This window comes from Pezoporus wallicus, unplaced genomic scaffold, assembly GCF_028554395.1.
Source record: "Pezoporus wallicus isolate ANWC-B61680 ecotype Strahan unplaced genomic scaffold, APGP_CSIRO_Pwel_v1 contig_7731, whole genome shotgun sequence".
In the NCBI taxonomy this organism is placed as follows: domain Eukaryota; kingdom Metazoa; phylum Chordata; class Aves; order Psittaciformes; family Psittacidae; genus Pezoporus; species Pezoporus wallicus.
In genome coordinates this window covers 59,212-85,841 of record NW_026635361.1, presented here as the reverse complement: position 1 = coordinate 85,841, position 26,630 = coordinate 59,212, and the positions used below count along the sequence as shown (strand labels likewise).

Sequence of the window (26,630 nt, the reverse complement as noted above, 5' to 3'; positions counted from 1 at the left end):
CATGCAGGACTGCATACAGAAGGTAGATGTATTAAATATCTCCTTGACAAGTACAAATGGCCCAGTTTAGAGGTATAGGTTTGCATGTTTCTGGGAGGAGCAGGCGCTCATTTGCCAGCCCTGCTGCAGTTCAGGTCTTTGAATCTGGCTTTAACTCGATTTGCTTAATGCAAGGATTCTGCACTGGAGGCCAGAACTGGCAAGGTTGCGTCTTTCTGCTGTTCTCTTTAATGTGGGTCTTAATTGCCAGTGATAGCGTTTGCTCAGCATGTTCAGGAGCAGAGTTGTGCTGCAGTGGCTTTTGGGTGGCAGGCAGACTGGCCCGCAGTCCAGAAATGCTGCTTAGAGATTAAGTTTAGAGGCTTTTAAGTTGGCAGAGGCTGGAATGCCGTGCAGCTGCACTGAAACAGGCTTGGATGCAGAAGTGGCTTGCAAGAAGAGATGGGGGAAGCAGCTACTCTAGCTGGTTCTCTGGACCAGCAGTAAAAGCAGGAAGGGGTTGATCTTTATCATGCAGAGCTCTGATGGTTTTACAAGAGCTGTGGTGGCTTGCAATGGACCCAAAACCTCAGTGCTGGTAGATTGGTGGCTGTGGAGGGTTGTGCTGAAGCAAAGCTGGTTTGGGGTAACCTCCCTCTGTGGTTGGGAGCTGCTGCTTTTAGGTAGAAGGGAAGATCAGGATTTCATTTTTCTGCCTTGGCGAGGGAGACCACAGGATCTGGGGCTGTTTAATTGCCTGGGAAGCCACGTGTTTGCAAGTCTGCTTTCTGAAGTGATTGCTTGGCTACTGGCTTGGGCCATTCCAAGACATTCAAAGCTCCCAAGCATGGGTGGGAGCCATGCACTGGAGGAGCTACTGTGGCTTTTCATGGTGGCTTCCTTCACTGTAAGCATTCCTCTAGTCCCTCAGTGTCAGGAGGCTGATTCTGGGGAGAGGCCACATGAAGGTTAGTAAGATCTCCACTTTACTGCTGTGATGTGCTGGTCAGAAGCAGCAGAGAGAGCTCATGGTAGCAACCAAACTAGTTTGTGTGCTGTGGCTGTTAGTCTGAAGTTCATCCCAGACATGGTGCATTGGTACCTGCTGTGGCTGGGGCAGGTCTCATGAGCTGTGCTGACAAATTGCTGACCCATTTGATTAATTGTTTCTTTAATACTAAGAATTGCACTTGGGTGTTGCTAAGACCTAGAGCTAAAGCTAATGTTAGTCTTGGAGGCAATCCAAACTTCCCACAAGGTGTTGAGAACTAAGTGGTGAGTAGTAGCCTGCTTGACACCAATATTCTTCCTTTTTTACCAGAAAGAAGATCCTGGGAGGAGCATAAAGGACTGCTGGGATAGCCCTAGTGCCCCTGCACTCTCCACTTGCAGCAATGCAAATATATTCCGCCGGATAAATGCAATGTTGGACAACTCTTTGGATTTCAGTGGAGTCTGCACCACGCCTGTCACAAAAAGCAAATGTGACATCCTGCCAGGTGATGGGCTTGGCTTGTATGGAGGTGGGAGGGAGGATCTGGGACTGGAGAAGGGGGGAGTTGCTTGCTGGGACCCAGTGAACATGTGTGGTGATGATTCTTGGTGTGGGTGTTGGCGTGACCAGAGAGCTTCTTGGAGTCAGGGTTAATGATGTTTTGGTACTGAGGACTTCACCTGTGTGCCTGAAATGAATAAGTATTTCCTGGCAGCGTGGGGTGCCTGGGAAGTCTTGCCTACACTCCCTGTGATGCTCTGGGTCACTGTGTGGGAAGGATGTGAGCTCTTTCCTCGTGTAGCTAGTTCCAGCAGACTCCTTTAGTTTGCCTCTCCTGGAGGCAGGATTAATCTGTTAGCAGTTAGTATGGCTGACCTGTTGCTTACATTGAAAACGCAAAAGTTTTGAATAAATGTTTGCTACAGGCCAGTTAATTGTATATTTAAGAGCACACCAAAGCAGTGCAGGTGGGTGAGGACTTTCTTGCAAAGCAGGTGTGGTATTATGAAATCAGCACTACAAGTTCGTGCTTTCAGCAGCTTAGGGGAGCGGGCATGTATCTGCCATCTTGCAGAACTGCCAAAGCAAAGGGTGTTGGTTCCAATTTTATTTCTGTGGAGGCGAAGGACATGCTTTTGTCCCTTTAGAGGAGGCAAGATCTGCCAATAAGAGTACCTGCCTGATGCTCCTCCTGCCAATGCACTTCTGGGCAATGGTACTTGTGCCAAGGATTTGGGCACTTCAGAGATTGCTGTTGCTCTTCCAGCCCCTTAGTTATAGGGTCAATAAACACTCTGGCCATTATTGGAAACAAACTGACCCTCTGGACTTGTCCCAAAATGAAGTGGGAAGTAAAGGGAAAGGCCTTGCCAGGTGGTGACCTTGCAGGCTGCTGGAGGCAGAGCAGCTTTCTCTGCAGTCACTTGGAGACAGGGCTGTCTCATGCTCATAGGTAAGATGACTTCTTATGTGGGTGTCAAAAGAAACCAGAAAACAAACTGCAAAGGGGTGTCTGAGCATCCTGTGGGTCTGTTTGATGCTTGTGCAGTGACTGCTACCAGATGACTTCCAGTGCAGCTTAATCTCCAGGGTATTGAAGGGCTTAGCACTGTGCACCAGGGGCTCATCTGGCCATGTGATCCTCTGCTGGCGCTGCAGAATAGCCAGAGGAAGGGAATCGTTTGCTTCGAGGCATGGATCTATAGCCAGCACTGCTTAAAGCATGCCTGATAAACTGGTACTGGAGGATGTGCTGGCTACTCCTCAGCTGCTGCACAGTGAATATTAACAAATTCAGGGCAGTGGTGTGGTTAGTGGTGCATTTTTAGAGATTTGCTGTGGTACTGAGCTGTTCAGACTCACGGGACTTTATTTGTTTTTGTTGTGGCGCAGTGGTAGTCAGAGTTGTATCTGATCTTGATGCGCTGGAAGCATGAGGGAGAAATAAACCACAGTATTTTCCTTTATCTCCTTCCAGTGAGTTCACAAAAGAGTTGGTTCTGGCTGCCTTGTTGACGTCTGGGCTATTGGCCTTTATACTCCATTTAGAATTTGGAATGGGAATGTTTCTTTATTAAGTTTCACTTTACTTGTCAAAGTTAACCTGGTTGGTAAAAGAAACACCCCTGCCACTAGAGATGATTTGGGTTAGTTCTGGTTTGAGGTCTGGAGCCGGAACATCCGTTTTAATTTGCAGTACCGGCTTCTAGACCATGGAAGCTCTTCTCTAAGCTGGGGCAAGAGCTCTCCCAGGAAAGTATGATGTGGCTTGCATGTAGAAAAGGGAGGCTTCCTCTAACAAATACTCTGCTGCAGGACAACCAAAGTTGTGCTTTTTGGGCCATCCTAAGCAGTTTTTCTTGTTCCTGATGTAGCAGTTGAGGCCAGTCTCGCAATTGGGTGTTGGCACAGCTACTTCCCCACCTTGGGGATGAGGGTGGAGGCCCTACTCAGTGTGAGTTAACCTGGCAGAAGGCTTTTAGCTTGTATCAAATCCCTTGTGCAGTGGCACAAATGTTTGTGGTGGTGGGAGGAAAAGAGGCTTCCTGAAGGAAGCTGGACCCTGCTGAGCCAGGGCTGAGAGTGGCTGCCAGGGGTGCCCTCACTGTTCAGGCTAATGGAAGATGTGGGTTCTCCTTCAGAAAGTGCTTCGGGCTACAAGAGAGGCTGATAATAGAGTACAACCTGTGCTGCCCCAGCCAGGCAGCAGTTATCAGCTGAAATACGTGGATGAGTCAGCATCTGCCAGTGCATCAGGGTTCAGAGTTATGAGTCTCCTTGCAGTGCCAGCCTAGCTTCCTTTGCATTTAGTCAGGATGTCTCAGTAGGTGATGAGGGTCTGAATGCAGCAGTTCTGCAAGCTTCCTTCTGTCTCTAGGTCAGAAAAGATGAACAGAATCTATTTCATGTGTTGCTATTGAGCATTTTCTCCATGAAGCTGGTGCTGTCAGCAAGGATGTGAATCCTTGGGCAGCAGTGACCTGCAGGTGGGGAGGTGTCAGCACTTGGCCCCTGGCTTGTGCTGTCTTTTGCAGGAATAGTACCCAGTGGCTGTAAGGCTGAGCAGCTGATTACTAAACCAGAATATAATGGAGCCCCCCTGTGTGGGCCAGGTGGTTTAGAGCTAGAAGTGGGCTCTTATAGCTGTGGGCTGTGCCTCTGAGTGAACAAGATGAGGCTCTGCGAGATCAGTCTTGCCTTCAGTGAGCCTGGCTTCCAGGTAGGTGACCAGCAGAGCAGAGACCCTTGATCTTACGTGGGGTCTTGTTATTGGCCCAGGTTAAATCATTTCTGAAGAATTCATGTGCTTTTACTCAGTGCAAGAACAACTTGTGCATTGTAGTTAAGCTCTATTATCATGAAACTCATGGCTTGGGCAGGCCTAATGAGCTTGGAGATCCACTCTGAATGTAGTAGCTGTAACAGGAGAAGGGACTGTCTCTTTACAACGTAAACACTTTTGGAGGGTGAGCTTGGGGCAGTGATTTTGTTCTAGCAGGGGAAATACTTGTATTTTAATCTCTTCATGGTCCCTCAAGCTTTTCAGTTGTCTTCCTCAGGTCAAACTAAATTTATCCTGGATTGGACTTGTGTTTAAGAAGCCCCTCTCAGCATTAAGAGGATTACACATGGTGAGAAGGGAAGGCAGAAGTTCATGACCTTTCACTAATGCTATTGGGGAAACACGTGTGGAGACACCTTCCTTGGTGTGATGAGGTGTGTGGCAAGGTGGTGTGAGAATAGATCAGCACAGCAGCCGGGTGAGCAATGTGAGAGAACAAGCTTGCTCAGCAGCTGGGGAGTTACACAGAGCTCTGTAGCAGAAGGGGCTGCCACTGGAGGTTGAGCTTGCTGTACCTAATATTAAATCTCTGGAAAGATCAGTTTGCAGTTAATGCTAATCCTTGGTGAACTTAGTTGCCTTCCGAAAATGAGCGGAGTTGTCAGGCCTGGCCTGGCTGTCACTGCAGCAGTTTGGGAACTCCCCAACCACCAGGCTTAGATTGCTGGCCCAGACTGAAGGGTACAGTGGAGCAGTGTGGTGAAAGCTGTAATTGTATAACCTGTCTGGTAGCTTCTGGGGCAGTATCGTGTGGTGCTTCAAAACACCTGCCTTTCAGGCTGATTCAGTCTTCTTTTGAGTGTGTAGTGCAGACATTAACCTTCAGTGTGGTGTTGGAGATGGGAGAGAAAACATTGCCTTGATAGAGGCAGTAGCCAGCCTGCCACCAGCTCCCCTCCTGCCAGTGTTGCTGGAGCATAGCCTGTCCTTGAGCTGCTGCTTCACAGGAAATGTGGTTCTCCTCTCCCAGATTTAAAGCTGATCTGATTGTTCATCGCCAGCCTGAATAACAGCATGAGCAAAGTCAGTTTCTGAAGATAGTAGGTGGTTTGTTGGCCAGGCTCTAAAGTTGGGCCTTGCTGGGTGGAACCTGCTGTTACCAGATTTGACTAAAACCCCTAAACCAGCTTTTGAAATTACCATCCTGTTGTGCTGGCATACCTTCCATCTTGAGTAGAGTGGTGGATAAAGCTCTATCTTCAGCTTTTGCATGCCCATTTCCTCACCTGGCTTCAAATGAAGGCAATGCTGGCTTAACACAAAGGGTGTAAAAGGATTGTAGGAACTCCAAGTGTCCCAGCAGCCTTGATTTCCCTTTCATTAACCTCTGCTCACTTAACTGAGACAAAGCAGCCACTATTTTGCTTTAGAGTTGACAGTTCTTTTTCTGGGGAAAAAAAAAAGGGAGCTGCTTCAATGACTTCCTGGGGATGGGAGTGGGTTAGGGTGCTTAATTCAGTCACTTATGGCCCATCAGGTCCTAACAATTCTCAGTGGCTACTTTATTTAAGGAAAACTGAAGGACAAATGCAAGCCCAGAGTAGCTGATGACAAAACTGCCTTCCTGCTTGCCCTCAAGTGCACTCAATTAATGACTTAGCACTTGTTTGGCCACCCAGAAAGTCCCCTCTGATACTATAAAGTAAATTCTTCTGTTCTTCACTGCCCTGCAGCCATGAGGAAAGTCTGGGCTGCTCCAGATGCAGCTGACCTGATCTGTGTGGTCTTGCATGCAGGGACAATGTGTTGCAGATGCAGAGACCCAGAATGTAGCACAGCTTGGCTGGGGACTATGGGGTTACCAGGGTGTCTGAGGCAGGGCAAGGCTGTTAGCAGGAGCTCACCTGGCCCTGGCACCTGCAAACTGTTCTGCCTTACCCAGGTAATTGCTATGTGCCAGGAATGCACATGCAGAATGGGGAACTTCAACACCTGTGCCTCAAAAGAGATGTACACCCACTGCCTTTGGTTCTAGGCCTTTATATTTCAGGTGTCACATTAACAGGTCTTTGCCTAGCTGGATGCAGTGCTTTTCTGTGCTGGGAGATAGCTTAAGTAAATGGGTTTCTTCAACAGACCACAGTGGGTGCTCTATAGAGAGCAGGGACTTAGCCTAGAGCTGTGGCACTCTGAAGTGGTTACTAATTGGATGGTGGTGCTGAGGATCCAGCAGATTTTATGATGTAATGTGCTCTGTCAGTCAAGTTTTGGGGCTGTGATCCTGTGGCTCTTCCTCTGGGAAGAGGTAGGCAGAGCAGCAGGGTGAGCTGCTCTTCCTTAGTTTATGTAGGTGCTTGCCAGCTGTTCAAGTGTCTGTGGTTATGGGAACAAGGCAGACTTCTCCCTCTGGCTGTGAAACGGGTCGTGCAGCAGCAAGTGTCTCCACTTGAGGAATTTTTCAGATTACAGGGAAGATGTTTAGTTATGTATTGGAAAAACCTCCTGTAACTAGCAGGTTTATGCCTAACAAGAGCTTCCTGAAGCCCCTGATGATCCATGCCGTACCTCAGGAATACAACTGACTCATCCTTTAAACCCTTTCACTTGAGTCGCTTGCCTTGCGTGCAAAACGTACTTAAGAAGTTGAATTTTCAGTGATGCAATTCCCAGCTTTTACAACTGGAGGTGTAAAGAGGTGTGAAAGGCAAAACACAGCTTCTGCTGTGAATCCAGAAGCCTCAGAAATGTTCACCTTGCCTCTTACTTTGGATTTGATTTGAAAGTTCAGCCTTGGACAGAGCTCTAGAGGTGAGTCTGGTTTTGTCAGTGAGCAGAGCTGGCAGTTGAGTTGTGCTTATCCTTCCCCTGCACTCTGCTCAGGAGCCAGCCTTGTCTGTGGAGGGACCTCCTCTGTATTCAGGCTCTGTTAGAAACTAGCATGTGGGAGCAAAGGGAGACCTTTTCTGGCTGCAGAGGTGGGAGGAGTGGGATCTAGCTTGTTTGGTTCATGTTTGCTTAACCGTTCTGTTGCCTTCTGTCTCTGGATTTTCTGAGGTTTTTCATTTAAAACCGATTTGTTTGCTGGCTTTGTAACTGGCTTTGTGAATGGCCTAGGTCTGGAAGGCTCAGACACCTGAGTGGCATTGTGCTTGGCTGAAGCATTGCCTTTCAAGACTAAGTTGAATGGTGCAGAGATGCTGCTGCTATGGGACAGGGGCTGACCCAGGTTTAGCTTCCCTCATGCTACCTTAACCTGCCTGCCCCAAACTGCCTGTGGATCCCAGCTCTTGGTGCCAGTCCCTGCTTGCCCTCCCTATGAAGGCTTGGGCTGTAATTTTTAACTCTTTTCCTGCTTCAAATGCCTGTCTGGTGCAGCCACACTGCATACCAGACGAGGGGAATGAGCCAGCCTTAAACCTAACTCCCCATGGCTTGGTTTTAACCAGCTGAACTCCCCAGCCCAGCTTCCTGTGTGGAAACTCATCTGCCTAAACTGGTGTAAGTGGCAGGGTGTGCTGGGGTGGGGACAAGTGGCTGGAGGTGTAGCTTGTGTATGCTGGCTGGGCTGCTCAGCTTGCACTGGAGAGCTGAACTGTGTGGAGATGCTGGCCTTTGAGAAGTCTTTGACATGTCTTAAATGCAGTGCTAACATTTGAAGACTGAAAAATGCAGCTTCCCATCTGGGTAGTGGTGTGGAAAGCTCTCCAGCCCGTGCTGCGGTGTGCCCTGGCTCCAGGGATCTCTGGGACGGACGGGTAGACATCATTCAGGAGAGCTGCCTGCTTGGGGACTGGGAAGTAAGTGGGCACATCACTGAGGAGCGCTTCTGGAAATGCTGTGGAAATCCAAGCTCAGGGCTTCGGGAGGCAGGAGCTCGGCCCCTCCCAGCACAGAGCAGCACGGCTCCCTCTGCCAGGATGCTTGGCTTCCAGTGGCAACTCCAGACAAAAATCCAGGTTGGAAACATTCATACTGGTTTCTTGGGGCTTGGAAAAGTCAGCAGGGAAGCATTGAGGCTGGGCTGAGCTGTGTCAGGTTCCAAAGTGAAGTTTTTTAATATTTGGTAGGCATTTGCTTATTCATAACTTGAGATTGAATCTTTAGACTGAGTTTCTGTAGGAAAATAATTCTTTCTGCCCTAGTATCCTGTTGGTTTTGCCTGCGTTCAACAACTGAGTTGCTTTGTAACAGATTTCCTGAGTCTGACTCTTAGAATAACTATTCCAGAAATCTGATTTCTGTTTAAGATGTTTTTCCTCTATGACCTGGATCCATCTTTCAGCAGGGCTGAGAGTGTTGGGGATGGGGAGGTGTGTGGGGGGAGCAGACTTGTGCTGCCTGTCTGCTGCAGAGGGAAGAAGGGCTAATGCTAAAATGCTGCTCATCTGAGCAAACCCTACCCTGCTTCAGCAGTTAGGCCTGTGAGTGGGTTGCAGGTGCTTGTCTTTAATGTTGATTGAAGTTTGTCAGAGGGATCCTCTGAACTTGAGTCTGGTTGGATTCCATTAAACAAAACAGTTGATTTCCTGAAAAATATGGATAGTTGGGAAAAACTGGGGCTGCATGCTTCCCATTGCTGATGAATTTGTTCCCTGTTTTCCTTATTCCTTCAGTGGTGGGTTTCATCCAAGATGTTGGGTCCAGGTGGGATTCAAGCTCTGTCAGCTTTCCGTTTGTGTCCATGCTTCCCAGAAGGTGAAGCTTGGTGGGGATTAATCTTGAAGATGGCATAAGACCTAATGGAATTCTGGTCCCCAAAGGGAAGGTGGTCTCCTGCTGCTGGGGATCTGGGCTGGAGCACAGGGCTTGTACATTTCCATAAATGCAGGAATGTTATACATTCATATGGGCAAGTTATGGTTGCTGTGGGAACAGAGTTGTCTGAGCAATGTGCCTTTATCCTTCCTCCCTACAGCTGCGTTGGGAATGTTTTTAGGGCCTGTCCAAAACAAGTGATCCAAAAACTATACTGGAAGAATGAATGCAGTGAAAAACCCTGCTGAAGATGCATTGTGGTGCTAGTGGGGGAATAGCTGATGCTGTTACAGGTGCTTGATAGTAATGTGACTGAATTGGCACTACAGCTTGTACTAGTACTACTAGGAGTAGGAAAAGCCCTGGTGGATGCTATCCTGGTGAAGGGCTGTGGGAGGCTGCAGCTGGGAAGGAAGGTAGTGTGTTGCCAGCAGGTACAGTTTTAGCTGCTTTTGTCTCAACTGCTGTGCTGCAGTATTCCCTCACTGTGACCTGGGAATGTTGGTGCTTCCCAAATTGCCATGGGGTGAAGGTGAGGGTCCCACCTCCAATGGCAGCAGTGGCTTATGTCCTGTGTATGGTACCCAGTTGCCATTAGCCCTTTCCTAGGACGTGGGTAATTAAGTGGCATGGGATGTGGAAAAGGAGGCCAGGAATGCTGTTGGGCTGTCTGGGATGGCCAGGGTTGCACGTGAGGAATAACGTGAACAGACTGGAGTGACTGCAGCGCCCGCTGGGGAGCCAGGAGGGTGTGTTGAGGTGTACATCTGATGGCACAGTGGGAGGCTGTGGGGGCAGGGGGAGGAGGAGGAGCAGCTGCTGCTGCTTGGTAGCTGGCTTATAAATGCCCTCTGACTCAGATTTTGGGTAACACAGCTGAGCATCTTGTGGTTTCAGCAGCCCCCAGATCCTTGCATTAAACTGGAATTGTCAGACTATGAACCTGCTGGGTTTCCTTAGGCTGTTGGCACAGGGTTAAACCAAGGCGAGAATCCGGTGTCTCCAGTACTGTAGGCTTGTGAACACCCTGCAGGGGAGAGGATTGCAGGGAAAGGGGGGCACTGGGCAGGCAGGAGGTAAACAGGCCATGAAAAATTCCTGATATGAAACAGGTTCTGCTCTCCAGCCCATTCTCTTCCTCCTGTACTGGTGTGATGTGCTTGCCCAGGCTGGAGCAGGATAATGGGCTTCTCTCTGGGTATCTGGGGGTTGAAGGTTATCCTTGTTGCTTGGTGGTAAACAATGCAGAGTCAGTGAGGCACAGTGGCCAAGTTGAACCAAATAGATTATGCTAGCAGAATTGTGAAGCTTTGCATTGGGCTCTGAATTGGAGCCAGCAGCTGGAGCCTGTCCAGGACTAAAGTGTTTTTAGGTTTTGTGGGTGGAGGGAGGCGGGGACAGGAGTGCTGGGTAGCACTAAAACTAACTGTCTGCTCTGTCTCTGCTGCTGCTGCCGCTGCTCTAGTCGTTGCTGGGGGGATTGCTGCCTTGGCTGCCGTGCTGTATCGTGAAGCCCTGCTTTTGTGCTGCCTGCTCCCTCGATTCTTTGGAGCTGCACCTCTCCTCCTGCCTGCCCTCGTCTTTTGGGGGAAATCTTAGCTTTTCTTCTTACCTTTTATTTTGTAAGAGCTGATGCAGTTCTCTTGCATGGCTGAGTGACGTCACTGTCAGCACAGTAAGCATCAGCAGCCTGGTCACATGCTGACCCAGTCAGTAATGCAGACGGGATAGGAAGGTGGAGGGGCTTAGGGGGTGGGGGGCTGGTTTCTGGACATATGGTAGCCCTCCCTTTTGGGCTGCAACGGCCAGTTGCAGGAGCTGTGGCTTCAGAGCAGCAAGAGACCCGGCTCGGGGCTTAACGCTTCGGAAAAACTCCTGCTTTAGGAAGAAAAAAAAGCAGCCCTGAACTCTCAAGCTTCTGTTTGTTCTCAATCTGAGCAGACTTCCAGGACTCTGAAGAAGCAGTGGCAAGCAGGATGCTTTTCCCCACGTCCACGCAAGAGTCTTCCCGTGGCCTCCCAGACACCAACGATCTGTGCCTTGGCCTGCAGTCCCTCAACCTGACAGGGTGGGACAGACCCTGGAGCACCCAGGACTCTGACGCTGCAGCACAAACCAGCACACAGTCGGGTGAGTCTGACACATGCAGCAACAGTTGTTGGATTCATTTCTATTTTCTGGCTGGTTTAAAGCTAATGTGGAGCTATTTGCTTGTGTAACAGGGCGCTGGCAGTTACTGATGGGGGCTCCGTGACTTGTAATTCTTGTGTAATGTGGTGGTTTGAGTTGGGGAGGCTGTGGCTGCAGGTGCCACAGCCCCCTCTGCTCTGCTGTCAGTTCACTGCAGACAAGAAGTGCCGGGGTTTGTTTTGCTTGGTGCTGCAAGGCTGGTGGAGGGATAGCCTCGCTGAGAGATGAGAAATCCTCTCCCTGTTTGGAGGGAGTGGGTGGGGGGTGTGGTGTCTGGAGGCTCAACTTTGCAACGTCAGCCTCTGAAAATACCTGGTGGCAGGTAGCTCTGCAGCGGGGTTTCCCCTCATCCCGCTCCATCCTGCTCGCTCCTGTGCTCCAGCCGCACTCCCGGTGGAACTCGGCCTGTGGGGTGTGGTAGGCGCAGCCGGCACCGGGCGAACAACTTCAGGCACTAGCTCGCAGCCTGGTGGGAGACTTGGAGGGATCCTTCTCCACTCCCACGTTCAACCAGAAATAGCGGCCTGTGCCTGGCAGTGGGCTGGAGGAGATGCAGTGGAATGGCTTCTGCCTTTAACTCTTTTGGTCCAGTGCAAACCTACATGATGGGCAGGGTCTGGGCTTGCAGCCACGCGCTGCTGGCTTTGCCCTTCCCCCTCCATCCTTTTCAGGCTGGTTTTGCAGCTGGCATTGGATTGGGAGGTTTTGAGGTGCTGGGTGCTTCCCCTTCAGTGGTTCAGGGTACAGTTAACTCTTCCAGAGGCAGCAGCCCTCTCAAATATCACAGGGGGGAAAGGGGTGATGCATGTATACATCTAACCTCTCCTCAGGGTGGTGACAGAGCAGGGGGATAAAACAGAAAGAAGAGTTCATTTCGCAGCTTTTGAGGGCTGTAAGAAACAGTTTCACAAGCAATGCTGTGTTTGTTCAAGTATCAGTCTGTGGAAAGATCTAGTGCTTTGGCAGAGTTTGTACAAGTTCAGCCTGGTTGCTACAGAAACTCATCCTTTTATAGCAGCGCGCTGCTGCTTTGTTAAAAGGGTAGTGCATCTCTACACAGGCTTGGATGACACAGGAGGCCCCAGGCATAAAGTTGGTGCTGACAGGAATGTAGATGGCTTCTGGGGTGGCATGGGCAGTGCCATTGCCCATGTAGATGTTCGGGGGGGGGTGAGGGAGAGCTGTTTACCACCTCTGATATACAGGGGATACTGCCCTTGTATAGGAAGAGCTTCTGGGACACAGCCCTGAATGGGCTGTAAAACAAAAACATCAGTTTTGCGATAGTGGAGTTTGGATCAGCTTCATCGGCATGGCCCACTTGAGTTCCTGCAGCTAACTTCCACTAGACTCGGCACCTAGGCCTGTGTGTGGGCCCCAGCACTGGTACATAGGGTACTGCTGGCTCAAGTGCTGGTACAGTCAGGCTGCAGTAGCTGTCCTCCAGCACATGGTCCTGTGGGCTTACCCTAATGAGCCAGGTAATACCATATGCTCAGTACCTGTCCTGCTTTAGTTGCCAGCCAAAACCTTGGTAGAGTAGGGAGAAATGAAAGTTATTAGTGTGCAGTAGGCTTGCCAGGTGCCTTAGAGCTGTTCACTCTGGTGCACATGGTGGTTAGCAGACTATGGGGCACTGAACCTCTGTTACAGGATCTTTACTGTGAAGAGCCCCCTAGCCAACATCCCCATGGAATGGTGCTGCTGCTGCTCACGACACCTGGCCTCTGCACAATAGTGCTGCAGAGCAGGGGCTGCTGCACACACAGGTGACCGCTCTGTGCGGGTGTCCCAGCCCAACCTGACCTGCTGCCTCTGTTCTCCTGGGAAGGATCCTGCCAGGCTGCCTTGGCAGAGGCAGGGCTATGTCTGCAGTGCTCAGGCAAGCAGGAGGTGCTCACACAAGCCTGGGGCAGCCTTTGCATGTCATGGCCTGGCTGGTGGGGCCAAGAGGACTGTGGTGGAGGTGTCACTATCTGGGTGGGAGGGGCTTCTGATTTCGGGAGGGAGATGGATTTGGAGCTGATTTGAAGGTGCTCTGGCAACCTATCTGCTCTCTGAGGGTGTATGTGGTGTTGGGTGCCCCTGCTGACTGCAGTGCCTCATGCTGGAGCTCCTGCTGCCGCAGAGGCCGGTGGTGGAAAGGATCTAACCTCTGGCACTGCCCTGGGCTCAGGTGGTCTGCACCCAGTGAGTGTTTATGACAGCGCATGGTAATGGCTTCTGGAATATGGCACCCAATACTGTGTGGAGAGGCCTATTTTCTCACTACTTCTGGTATTCCCCTTGGTGCACGAAGGGGGGATGGCTGGGGTGTAGAACCAGCCCAAAGGCAGCTGTGCTGCTTCCACAGAGGAGCCTTTGGCCTTCAGCAGCTCTGCAGAGGGTTGTGCCATGTGGCTGGGGGTATTACGGTTCTGACACAGTGCTCTGTCTCAGTCCCACTCTCCTTTCCCAAAGGTGCTTCTTGGTCTGGGCTCCTGTTACTCCCCTGTTTGCAGAGCTGTGGGGATGGCATTTGCTGGCTGGAGTGGAGGACTGATACCTGTGCAGCACTGTGGTACTGCTTCAGCTGGCCCACACCTCCTGTGTCTGCAGAGCTTCATCTTTCCTCCTTTGCAAGGGCCCAGAGTGGCAGTGAAAAGCCCCTGGGGAGGGGGCTCCTGTATGTCTTCTGAAAGGCTGTGAAATGTCCTTTTGGGGTGGCAGAGAAGTGTTTCTGTGACTGACAGCTGTACAGATGGATGAGCTGGCAGATGCTGATGCTTGCAGGTGGCCTGGCAGTCCTGTGGTGGAAACAAGGAGGACATGGAAAGGATACTGCTGTGTCCGGTTGCTCCTGCTGCCTAGTGCTGAGGCCTGGGAGCCTCAGGGCTGGGGTCTCCCTTGGGGTGCCCCAAGAGCAGGTGAGGCTGTGTCAGTGCTGGGCTGTTGCAGGGCTGGGGAGGGGTGGCACTGCCAGGAAGAGCTGTTGTGCTGCTGGCACCCAAGCGTTTGGAAGGTTCCAGCAGTGACTCAGCTGCGCAGACCCACGGGGAGGTGGCTGGAAGGGTGGAAATGCAAAAAAACCCTGAACAATCAGGCTAAAAATATTGCTGATGTGGTCCCCTGCAGTGCCTGTTCTCCAGTACTGATGAGCTGGGGCCTCTCTGCACAGTCCCTCCAGCACGGAGCTGTCTCGGCCTGGGAAGGACCTTTGGCTGCAAACCTTCCTGGTGTCACCTTGTGCTCCTGGGGCTGTGTCACTGTGCAGCTTGGTGCAGTGGGATCAGGTGCCTGCTGCTGGCAGGGCCATGCTGAAGGAGGCTGGAGTGGTTTGTATGCTCTGATCCTGCCCACATCCCCACTTCCCAAAGGGCTCCTTGCACCCAGACAAGGTTATTGGTGCAAGTTTTCCTTCTGGGTCCAGTGCTGTAGCACATGGAGGACGTGTCCTTCGCCCTTGAGCGTGCCAGATGCGCTGCCAGTCCCTAAGGCTGGTGTCTGGAGGGAGCCTTTCTGGGAGGAGGCATCTGCTGCAGGCTCGAGCTGCCTGCATTTATTGGCTGTAGGATTGAACTGCTGTCTCATAGCAGGGAAGGCATCTCAAACCCACTGCTGCCACTAGATCTGCCAGGCTGGAAATACTTCAAGTCCCAGAAACCTGCTGTGTGGCCCAGGGAGGGGCTTTTGCAGGAAACTGGCCTTGACCACTTCCAGTCCGGCCATCCCTAGGTGTATTTCTTGAGGCAGTGTTTCCCCTTCTTTAAAGTAGCCTCATATAGGCAGATGCATGTGCTTAAACCTTCAAGTCATTGCACTGCAGAGGCAAGGAGGGTTAGAGGCAGTGAGACGGGACTGCCCTTGATGGTATCCTTTACCTTCCCTGCCCTGCTCCTCAAGGAGCATGAGGAAATGGGGTCTTGATCCAGTTTTTGCCTGGAGAACAGGTGACAGCAGGACACAGGCAGATCTGTGTGCAGATTTTGTGCCTCCCTGGCTGGTTTCTAGCTGTGTGCCAACTGCTTGGTCTGGCTGGTCTGTCCTGCCCTACATTGGGAGGCTGTCCCTATGTGGGACAGCAGACTTTCCCACTGGGAAATCATCCTAAAAGCAGTCTGTTAACACTGGGTTTGCAATGCCAACCAGCAAGGGGGTTTTCAAAAGGATCAGCTCCTCCTCTGAAGAGATCATTGGCCTCTCCAGGCACCCAGCCTGGGCAGCTGAGCGCTTCCTGATGGTGTTGGATGGACCACCTTACTGTGTGTGTCTCTGCTTGTTGTGTGACCCTGAAGTTGCTGATGCAGCAACAGATCAGAGCTTTTCCTTGGATCTGCTCTTGAGACTGCAGCTCCAGCCTCCTTCATGCCCTCTCCGCTGGCGGCTGCTGTCTCATTCTCTATCCTGCAAGGTTACAGCTCCAGTCACTGGTGCTGGGGAAATGCTCCTGCTGACTTTCTAGCCCCTGGCTCTTGTGTTTCTCAGAGCAACTTGTTTCTGCAATCAGCTTGAGCGCATTGATGATGTGTAGCTGCTGAAAATGTGCCAGGCTGGAACTACAGGCAGGGTGTGGGAAGCCTCAGCTACCTGCCAGGCAATGCCAAGTGCTAATCACTCTGAAACCTTCAAGGCAAAAGCCCCTCTGAAGGATAAAAGGGGAGAGCTGTTACAGAGGGGTGTGTGGCTGTTGTCGTGGCCTCCCAGCCTTTCTTCTCTGTGACAGCGGGAGGGACTCGAGCTGCTACTGCAGGGAGGGCTGTGCTCAGGCTGTCCTCAGGAGTGCTGTGTGTGGTGGCAGGCACCTGAGAACCCCTCCAGTGGGAGGTGCTGATCAGGCTGGGGGTTGATGCTGATAAGTACAACACAGCAGTCACTGGCCTTCCTTGAGCTGCTGGCTTGAGTGCTGAGCTGCAAGGCTTGAGGAAGGCCCTGGAGGGGTAAAGGGTCAGTGAGGGAAGTCCCCCAGATCCCTGGGTGTTTGATTTGCTGCTGGGCTAATTCACCATGGAGCCAAGTGCCTGCTCCATAGAGCTCTGCTTTGTGCCCCTCTGCGTGTCTCATCTCTCCCTGCTCTTTTACCTGCAGTCTCTTGGACAAGCGGCTTCAATGACTGCTTGGGTGTGCCCTCTGCTCCTGTGTATTCCTGCTTGGCTGCAAGAAAATCCTTGTGCTAGAGGGAGGTTTTGGAGGTTTATGCTGGTAGAGGAGAGCTCAGCATCTGGGTAACTCCAGACTGTCCCCTGAGCATCCAGGGATTTTTTTCCCTTTCTAGTGAAAGTGGAGCTTCAGGTCCAGGAGTGAGCCCTTCATCCTGAGTGAGGCTCGGAGATAAGCCTGAGCCTGCCTGGAAAACTCAGTAAAAGGTTCTTTCATGCTGCTGGCAGCGTGGCTGCAGAGAGGAGGCCAGACCACCTCTTGCCAGCCGAAGACCTGTGGGGGGTGTGTGTGTTCCTGAATTCCCTTTGTTCTTGGTGTACCTTATTGCCTTGAGAGGAGCACAGGCTTTCCTGAGAGCTGTGTGTATGCCCTGGTCCTGCTGGAGCAGCCAGCTTACTGCTCAGGGCTTGGTGAAGGCACAAGTGTGGTGGTGCCTTTTGAGGGGTTGTTATAATAATGCTGTAAGGGAGCAAAGTTGGGAGCTGGCTTGACTTGCATGGTTATTGTCTTGGTGGCTGTACTTCAGGAGTACCTGAAACAGCCTTACTAAAAGCTTGCCCCATGCACTCTTAGCTCTTGTAGGGCTTTCCTGAGGCTGTGCTTGGTGTGGCTGCTGAATGGGCACTTGTTTCTTGAGCATGTTTCAACACGGGCTGCTCATGCTCTGTGTGCTGCGGTGTAGAAAGCAGCCAGCGCTGAACAGCTTCAGACTGTGTGGTTCTTACCAGAATCAAATATGTATCAAATAAGTTGCTCTTAATCCCCCTCTTAAAGCTTCCATTCGAGCAGCTTCTGAACAGATTTATTTTTATTTGGGCTGATGCTGTGAAACAAGCTGCAGTAACTGGCACAGGAACTGAACCAGCATCTCTGCTTGTATCCAGCTCCAGCTGAAGTGGGTCAGGGCAGCCTCTTGTGCTTGCAGGAGCAGGCACCCAAACCCCTCCCCTTGGATTCTGCTAGGAAAGATGTTCTGTTGCAGCCTCTGGAGCACCCTGAGGGGCTGCTGTTGCTGCCTGTGTGCTCTCTGGAGGTAACAGCATATGAGTGTGAGTGCAAGGAAGGCACAGGCTTCTCAAGCCTCTGATGCTGTTTGGAACTGTTGGTGTGATGAGGAAAACACTCCAGCAGTGGCAGATCTGCTCCCTTCATAGACATGCAAGTGGTGCTCCACTGCCTGGTGGTGTTGCCATCTGCAAATACACTTGAGGCCTATAGAGCTGCCTCTGAGCTCTTGGCTCCAGCTGTGGTCTGGAGCATGGGCTGGATCCTGAGTGAGCTGGAACAAGCAGCTCTCCTCTGAGAAGAGCGTCAGAGCTGCTCTTGGGTGGCTCTAGCTTAGTCTTTCTTTCCCTTTGTGATTGCTATTGGTGGTTTAGCTGTGTGCAAGCTCTGGCCTGGGGTAAGATTGATTCCTAGGATGGTGCCACTGAAATGGTGAGTGGTGTTTTCTTCCAGCCATTGCACCACTACCTGCTTAAGAGCAGATGGAGTGTCTGCTTGCTGTGCATGTGGATGGAAAAGGTGCTGTCTGCTGCAGTAGTAATGTGGTAGCTCTCTAGAAGAGGTCCCGAGTGTGCTCAGTGCCTTCATGACCAGCAACACAGCATGTGCAGGTCTCTGTGCTTCCACTTGGAGCCAGGGAGGGACCTGCCTGGACTTCACACAGCAGCTTCTGGAGCTGCTCTCTCAGTGTGTGGGGGCTGCCTGCAGCAGAAGGTAGGAGTGATGCTGCTCCTCCCCTTCCCCAGCTCCAGTGAGACAGACCCTGAGTGTCCAACATCCATATGTTCCTGCTGTAGACTTTACTTTGTCCCTGGTGTCACTGTGGCAACCAGGCTGTGGAGCTGGTGTTGTGGGATGACCTGTCATTGTGGTGACTGTTTGCCCTGTGTACAGCTGAAATGCCTCTGGCTGACTTGTGTGGGGACTGCTGTAAGAGGATAGCCTAGGCCCTTGGCAGTGTTCTTGACAGGCTGTCTTCAGGGTGATAGAGGAATTAAGTTGGAAAGGACCTCCTGAAGTTCAACCTCCTACTCAAAGTGGAATGATCTGCTGCCAAAGGGTGTTGTGGTCCTCACCTCAGCTAACAGCCTTCCTGGGAGCACAGGCTGAGGGCAGGGGTGGCAATTCCAGCAGCACCACGTATCTCTGAGAAGATAGATCCTGTGTGTCCCTTAAGTGCTGGCAAAAGAGCTGATTCACAGGTGATGTCTGTGCTGCTGCTGCCAGCCTCAGGTCTGCTCTGACACAGCAGCAGCCAGCTTCTGTGTGACATGGCCCTGGAGAAGGGCCCAACTCCCCTCCTTGCCCCTCTGGCTTGGGCTTTTCCTCTCCAGGAGTGCAGAGGGAAGGTGAAGCAAACCCCTAAAGCTGTCATGCTGTACCTGAGGCATGCAGTTGTGGGAACTGGGAATCTGTTAGCATCACTGGTGGTGCAGGGTGTGCTGCTCTAGCAACAGCGAGTGGCCTTTTGCCAGCTGAAGGCCTCAGAGAGGCTTTTGTGCCTTTTTTCAAAGGTTGCATGCATTTGGGACTAAAGCCTGTCTTTAGCTGGCCTGCCTTGCCCAGTGGGGTATGGCCAACAGCCTGCTCCTGTTGATCCCCCAAAGAGCATCCTTTTCCTCTAAGGGTGGTGCCCTGAATGACTGGCACCCACAAACGTGGATGCAGCCGAATGGTACAAATGAGTCACCCTTGTTAGCACGTACGGTCACATTTGTTGTGGAGCTGCCACCTTGGGCTTCCAGCAGGAAATGGAGAGGAGTTTGATGCTTAAATATAGAGGTGTTTGTTCCTGAAGCTTGCAAAGCTCAATGTTGTGCAGGATTCGACCTGAATATGTTGGGGTTTAAATCTTCCTGGGACTGATGCAGTTAAAACCTGCTGCGTTTCAATGTGCTGAGCTCTGCTGTGGCAGTCTGCTTAGTGAATGTAATCACCTGCACACTTCCAATCCTGCCTCATGTTTTAGCTGTCTTGACTGTTGTTATATTTACCTTGGGCTTCTGTTTTCCCTTCCCAGAACACAGCAGTAAATGCCTGCCTCAGGAAGCTGTGAGGTTTGTTGCCATCCATGTCTTGGTTGACACAGGAGAAGGACTTATGCTTTCAATGTTAGTGCAAGAAGCTGTTCCTAGCTCTGGTTCCATTTTTCAGGGCGTACTGGGGAAGTGACTTACCATTGTGGTGCCAGAGCCAAGAATAGCCCTCAGGTGTCCTGACTCCAATTCTGTGGTTGAGCTGTGGGATCATGCTGCCTTTTTCTATTCCCCTGCCCCCTTGTTAACAAACCAGAAATAGCTGCCTGAATATCCTCAGTTCTTCTCTGCCCCAGATGAAGGATCTGGCAGGGCAGAGGTTCCTCTTGGGTAGTTCAGAAACAGAAAGGGCTGTGCTGGAGTTACTATTTAGATGGTGGCTGCTGCTGGTTTGAGCACATATGCAGCTCTGGGAGCTGCTGGTCTTGAAAGTTGGCAGATGGTTCAAGATGATTGAGACTTGTGATGTACAGCTCTGGAGAGGATGTGTGCCTGGGATTTCAGGTGTCTTTACACCAGCACTGACTTGTTTTTTCAATGGAGTAATGAGTATAATAATCAAATGGGGAGGATTGGAGCTGGGCAGGACCTCTTGAGGTGTCTGTGCTGCTCTGAGCTCTCAGGGACCAAGGACAGGGTCACTTCCATCTCTGGGCCCTGTCCTGTGGCTGCTCCACTTAAGAGGAAGAAATTTTTGTGCCACTTGCCTTGCTGCAGCTTTTCCCTGGGTTTTTTTGTGAACCTATAAGAGGCTGCAGCTCCCTTTGAGGAGCAAATAGAGTGGGAAATAATGTGCTGAGCAAAGCCCACTCCTGTCCTGTGTGCTGCAGCCCTGTGTCTGTGGTGGCAGCTTCTGCTGGGCTTGGTTCTGTTGGTGCTCCCAGGGCTTGCTGGCTCCTCCTGGCAGTGAGAGGGCCCATGAAGTGCTGAAACTTCACTTAGGATTAGCCTGGAGCATCACTTGCCTCACTTGCCCCTTCCCCTGCAGTGAGTGGGAGCTTGGTGCTGCTGTGTGATGGGGGAAGCTCACTCTGGCAGCTTGTTTGTGTCCCTGCTGGAACTACAGGGATGTAAATTGAAGATGGAGGAGGTGGTTAAGGTGCCCATGTGCCTTTCAGAGAGGCAAATGCTTCTCTTGCCATCAAGTTGCTTAGTGTCTGGAGGAGGTGCTGCTTTTTGGCTGACTAAAGCCATTCAGCCTGCTCCCACCCCACCACAGTGGGGCCTGGCTGGTGGCAGAAACTGCAGACAAGCTGTTTCTCTGGAGCTGCAGCAGGCCATTGTTCAGGACACAGCCTTTACTCTTTGTGGGCTTATTTGACAAATGACAAAAGAAACTGCCCTGTGTTTGGTCTCTAGGGCCTTGGTCACGCTGCTTCCCAGCCCTGCTGCCCTGTCCTGAATGTGCCTCTGGCTCCACAGCCTCTGGGCACAGCGTGTGTCATGAGTGGAGGCAGAAGCATGTGGCACTGAAACCCATCTCTTCTGCCCTGCTTCTCTTGCTAAGAGCTTTCCTGTTCATCTGTCCTTGCCTATGCTAGGAGATGAGGGCAGAAGGGTGGGCTTTCAGTGTAAGCAGTAGCTGGTGGATGAAGGGGGGTGTTCTGAAAGTCTGCCATCCGTCCTGCACTGAGTCACCTCCTCTCTGGAGATGGAAATGTCTCTGTCAAACCTTGCTGGTGGTGCCAGCCAGCAAAAGTGACCCTCTGAAGCCTTTGGCATTGTAGGCCTGCTGGTCACTTCTCCATAGGCTTTTTTTTTTTTTTCTCCAGTCCTGCAGCTTTTAAGGGCTGGAACACCTCTTCAGAGGGTGACTTCAGGAAGTGTGTGCCTGTGCTCATCCAGCACTCAGCGCCACTGCTGGATGCAGTGAGGAACTACCTGCATCTTGAGCAGGTAGGGGCCAGACATGCCACATGCTGTGGCAGTGTAAGAACCTGGGGCCTGGTGTGCTGTAACTTGTGTCCTGCATAGTTACATGCACCTTCAGGCTTGTGAGGAGTCTGTAATGGGTGTCCACTGGTGTTCTTTGTGTGGGGAAGAACTTGAGCAGAAGGCCCTGGACAAGTGTTAGTTGAGAGGTTTTCTTGCAAGACTCCGTTTCCAGGTAACTTGGCTAAAACTGTCATGCTAAGGAGGGAAGAGCCATCGGTGCCGCTCTGCTGATGTGCTGCTGGCTTGTTCTGTTCGGTGGTGCCCTGCAGGCCCAAGCTAAAGCACAAGTACTTGTTCAGAGGACAGCTGAATGGTTGCAGAGCTCTTTCTGTTAACTACAGCTGTCAGGAGTAAATGCAGTGGATGCTCCATATGGTGTTTTTCTTAAGGTCTTATTAAAGGCATTAAAGCATCATTTGTCATCAGCAGAATGGGAAGGCGGTTTATTTACCCAGAGCCCTTCCTTGAGCTGTCAGCATCTGTAAGCGCAGCTCCTTAGGGCTCATCTTTACTCCCATCTCTTCTAAAATTGACTTGGTCAGTGTTACCTGGAAGGTCTAGTTCTGAAGTGTCTGTGAATGGCAGCACAGGCCAGGAAGCTGCATGGTCCTGAGCAGGTGCTGGAAGTCTGAAATTGCAAATCTAACCAGCACATGGAAGAATAAAAGCTGTTCTGGGCCTGGTTGGACACCTTTCTGTTGGGGTGCCTTTCCAAAGGTGTGTGCTGTGAAATGCATGTGGAGCTAAATTTGTGGTGAACAAGGATGTGGAGCTGTTGGAGAGACCCTAGAGGACAAGATGCTGTGAGGGCTGGAGCAGCTCTGCTCTGGAGCCAGGCTGAGAGAGCTGGGCTGGGGCAGCCTGGAGAAGAGAAGGCTCCTGAAGGGGAGACCTGAGAGCAGCTCCAGTGCCTGAAGGGCTGCAGGAAACCTGGAGAGGGGCCTGGGACAAGGGATGTAGGGACAGGCCAAGGGGAATGGCTTTAACCTGCCCGAGGGGAGACTGAGATGAGCTCTTAGGCAGAAGCTCTTCCCTGTGAGGGTGCTGAGGCGCTGGCACAGGGTGCCCAGAGAAGCTGTGGCTGCCCCATCCCTGGCAGTGTTCAAGGCCAGGTTGGACACAGGGGCTTGGAGCAAGCTGCTCTAGTGGAAGGTGTCCCTGCCTGTGGAAGGGGTTGGAACTGAATGAGCTTTAAGCTCCCTTCCACCCAAACCAGCTTGTGGCCCTATGAGCCCAGTAGCTCAGTGGTTGGTAAGTGGATTTAAAAGATAACTTGGGATCTGTGGGATGGAGTTGGCCTGAAGAGTAGGAACAAGCCAGGCTGTGAAGCCCATGCTGTGGGCTCACTGTAGCTGTGTACCGCAATGTGAAGCGTCTGGCTTGGGTGCGATGGGTCCAAGATGCTTGCATGTGCTCCCCTAGGTGTGTTTAAGCATCCTGGAATAATGCAGGAATGAAGGGCACACATTACAGCAGCACTGTGCTGATAGTTGAGCTTTTCCTAGTAAATTCTAAGGAGGAGGAGTGGTTTGTGGGGCTCCATGGAATGACCTGAGTGCCTGCGAGCTGGACGAGCGCCACACTAGGATCGAGCCTGCTCCACAGAGCTCTTAAATCTGTCAGCATTTGGCTGACATGCTCCAAGATGGAGCACACTGGCTCCAAATCCAGGCATTAAAGCTGCAGCAGTGAGGCAAAAGTCAGAGCTGAGTTTCTATTAAAAGCTGCCTTTCTGCTGTCCCCTGCAAAGGAGCATTGGCATGTGCCTCGCTTGCAGCTCTGGGTGGAGGCAGGGAAAGTTCCAGAAGCTCTCTGCAACCAGCTATGCTCCAGCTGCTGTGGGAGTGCCTGAATGGGAACAGTGGTGACCCTTCACTTAAAACTTCCCCCCAAGATGTGGAAAGTACTTTGTTTGCACTGAGGGAGTTGGGTTTAGTCTGATGTTCCTCTGGTATCTTCAGGGATGCTTTTGGCACCAGAAATTGCTGATGCATCTTGTGTGTGCACTGGGAGTATTTTTTTTTTCCCTTGGAGCTGTCTGCTTGGGAGGGGAGACAAGGCCAGCTTCCCTACAAGAGCTGTGGTTTTACTAACCAGCCCTGATGGCTTGAGGGCTTGTTTTAGGTGGGCAACTTTGAGAGGCTCTTGCACCCCAATCCATGGGGATTCTATGGGTTAAAGCTGGATGCCTTTGGGCTGGGGAGTGAGAACTAAGATCTGGCTTCTCCTGCAGGTGTTTCTGAGGCTGCCTGCAAAGCTAGGCTTAAGGGGTCCTTGCTGTGCAAGTGGAGAGGAGGAAACTGAGTGTGGCTCATGGCTTTTCCTCCCAGTGTCCCTGTGAGTGGCTGTAGGTGCTGAGTGAAGCAAAGTCAGACCCACTGAGGTGATGTGGGGGGGTCTCCGTGAGCTCTGTGACCGAGCACCTGTGCAGCATCCTTCTGGGGTGGATGAGGTCCATCTGCATTAACAGCAGGTTAGGAGTGGGTCAGTTGTAGCTGGCAGGTTTTTGCTTGATGCTGACACTCGGATGCCCAGACAGCAGATCCCTTCAAAGGCCAGTAATCCTGCTGCTTGAATGCACTTGTACTAGCCTTACTGGTTTTCTAGGTGCGGTGAGAGCTGTGCAATACTGGGAGCAAATGTGTAATTGGTGGCTGTAGCAAGCTGGAGTGGTGGCAGAGATGAGGGTGGAATCAATGATGCAAAGCTGATGGACCCTGTAATGCCTTTGGGAGCTCCTGATGAGCCCCCGAGTTCTTTCTTATGCATCCCCACATCCCAAATGGAGTTCTGGTCCTGCATCTCTGATAACCAGGAGGTGAGGTGCAGGACAGCATTGACTGTTAGCAATCTGCATGACATTCCCTGCTCCAGATCTGTCAGTGCTGCGTGCACGGGGTCAGCACAGGGTGTTACAAACCCACCGTGCTCAGTGGCTGAGGAGGGTGTCAGTGCTGGAGTGTGTGTTGGCAGCAAGGTTTGGGCTGTGGGAGCAGCTGCTTTGCTTTGACTCTTGTGCTGTTTAGTGAATAATCAGATTTTTGAGCCCGTTTCACACATTCATCTGTCTCCCTTGAACAATGCACTGGCTGTATTTTTAAACAAATCACGTGGCTTCGGGGAAGTGGCCAAACCAGCGTAGAGCAGCTTGCCTGGGCTGGGAGATGCTCTGCCCTGGGCTGGGACTGGGAGGGGAGGAAAGGAACGGAACAGCCTCCTCGCCAGCTCTAGCTGCTGCTGCAGTGTTCTCTCTGCTGCCCACCACTGCTGGTGGGGCTGCTGCTGCCCCAGCTCTGTCCGGGGTAAGTACCGCTGCCCAGCAAGTGCTTTGTGGCACTGGGCTGGCTGTAAGCACAGGGGCTGCTGCTGGGAGAGCCAAGCAGATACTCAAAGGGCCTGAGGTCTGTTCACAGTGCCGTCAGAGGTGAGTTCATAGACCTGTGCAGTAGCCAGAATGTATCTGTGCCTCTGTAGGGAGAACTCGCAAGGATAATGCTGTGTAAGTGGGGAGATGCTGTGACTGTTGCTGCTGCTCCTGCAGCTCTGCCTCAGGTTGAGGTAGATCCTTCAAGTAAAGGATCCACCTCCATGTCTGTGGGGTTTCTGATGTCTTGTGAGGCTGGAGATGCTGGCTCCCCAGCAGGTGTGCCACTGGATAATGTGGCTTGGGATGGGTCTGTCCCAGCACCTGGCTTTGGTGGGTGTGTGTGACAGCTTTCTCTGGTGCTGGCGCTGAGGTGGTGCTGGTGTCTGGCAGAGCAGTTGAGTATGGTGGCATTTTTTTACTCACCTGGTTTGGGCAGTGTCTTGGATTGTTAATGCTCTTCTGCTCAAGAGCTACTGAAAACCTTGGTTGTAAACCCTGTGGTCATAGCTGGATGGGCTAGGATGGGTCTGGAGGATATCAAGTGGATCCCAAACTTGCTTTGCTGAAAACTGAAAGCTACAGGGTGAGCTGCCTTGTTTTGCAGCCTCTGAATAATTAAAACCATTTCTGAATGCTTTGCTCTTCCCATTTGGTTTGGGGACACATTCAGCTTGCTGAGACTTGCTCCTTTTGAATAGAGCTGGCTGGTGTCATGCCCCTGTGGGATGCAGTGTGGCTGAGTCTGCCCTGTGTTCCCTCCCCTTCTGGGTGGCAGCTGATCCCACACTACTGCCCTATGGAGCAGGGTGGGACTTTGACCCTTCGGTGGCCCGGTGCTCCATGCACAGGGACAGCTCTGTTTGCAAGAAGGAATTTGCTTGCTTTGGTTCCTCAGTGGGAGGAAAAGCTGCTGCATGAGGGAAGCAGCCTGGTGTGCGCCTGTCTGCCTGCTCTGGGGCAGGGGCCTGACCAGACAGGCTTGTTGTGAGCGTGGCCTGGGGATGGTGCTGCTGCTGACTGGGAAGTGTGTCCTTTGTCAGCAGGCTAGGCTGGCACACTGCTGTCTGCCTGGAGCAGCTCCTCTTGGGGTTGGTGTGTGGTGGCCTGCTGTGGAAGCTCACATGCCTGCTCATGGGCCAGGCCTTGTTCCTCTCAGCCTGTGCAGCAGAGACTGGCCATGGGCCTGCTCTGTGCCCCCCTTGCTACAGCTGCATGGGCATCTGCACCGCTGGGGCCCAGCCTGCTCCCCTAACAACGCAGGCTTGGTGGAGCGGCCTGTGTGGAGCACCTGCATGAGGTCCATAACCAGGACATGGGGGCTGTCATTCTCTTCCCAGATGACATCAGATCTTCTGGCTGATCTCAGCCTTGGGAGAGTAACCCATGCTTTTGTCTGTCACCACACTGGGCTGCTGCTGCTGGCTGCAGCTGGTGGCAAAGAATGCAGCCTGGCTGGAGCTGTGTGGAGGGCTGGTTCCTGCCACACGTGCTGCTGGCTATGGGCTGAGAGGAGCTCAGTGCCCTCCTGGGCTGCTGCCACAGGAGCTGGGAGGGAAGGCAGGAGGTGTGTCATGCTGCAGTGCTGATGGGCTGTGTTTCTATTGCAGTTCTCAGCATGCTGAGTAACCCTCTGGGGAATGTCCTGGGGAAGCCCCCGTTGGGTTTCCTGCCTCTGGACCCCATTGGCTCTGACCTGTCAGAAAAGTTTTCCACACCAACGCTGAGGAATTCCCGCCTGGACTCCCGCTCCCTCCTGGACTCCCGCTCCAGCAGCCCCTCGGACTCGGACACCAGTGGCTTCAGCTCTGGCTCGGACCACCTCTCAGACTTGATTGTAAGTTTGGGTCTTGCACCCACTCTCTGATTCCTGGTGTCTTGTCGTGTTTCTGGGGAGCATGGGAGAGCTGGAGGGGCTGCAAGGCACAGCCCTGCCTACTCAGGAGGGGAAAA

At 52.0% G+C, this 26,630-nt stretch overlaps 1 protein-coding gene across 5 annotated transcripts in view; it reads left to right on the top strand.

Moving 5' to 3' along the window:
- CPEB1 (cytoplasmic polyadenylation element binding protein 1) overlaps positions 1-26,630 on the top strand; it is a 38,529-nt gene that overhangs the window by 3,647 nt on the left and 8,252 nt on the right. For 3 of the 5 annotated variants that reach the window (XM_057420587.1, XM_057420579.1, XM_057420571.1), the window contains exons 2-4: positions 1,301-1,478; positions 10,953-11,141; positions 26,288-26,514. In XM_057420587.1, coding sequence (XP_057276570.1) covers positions 1,403-1,478; positions 10,953-11,141; positions 26,288-26,514 — 492 coding nt within the window. In that variant the 5' untranslated portion in view covers positions 1,301-1,402. Of the gene's footprint in view, positions 1-1,300; positions 1,479-10,414; positions 10,687-10,742; positions 11,142-26,287; positions 26,515-26,630 lie in introns of those variants that run through there. The other 2 variants (XM_057420603.1, XM_057420595.1) reach the window with 2 other exon arrangements.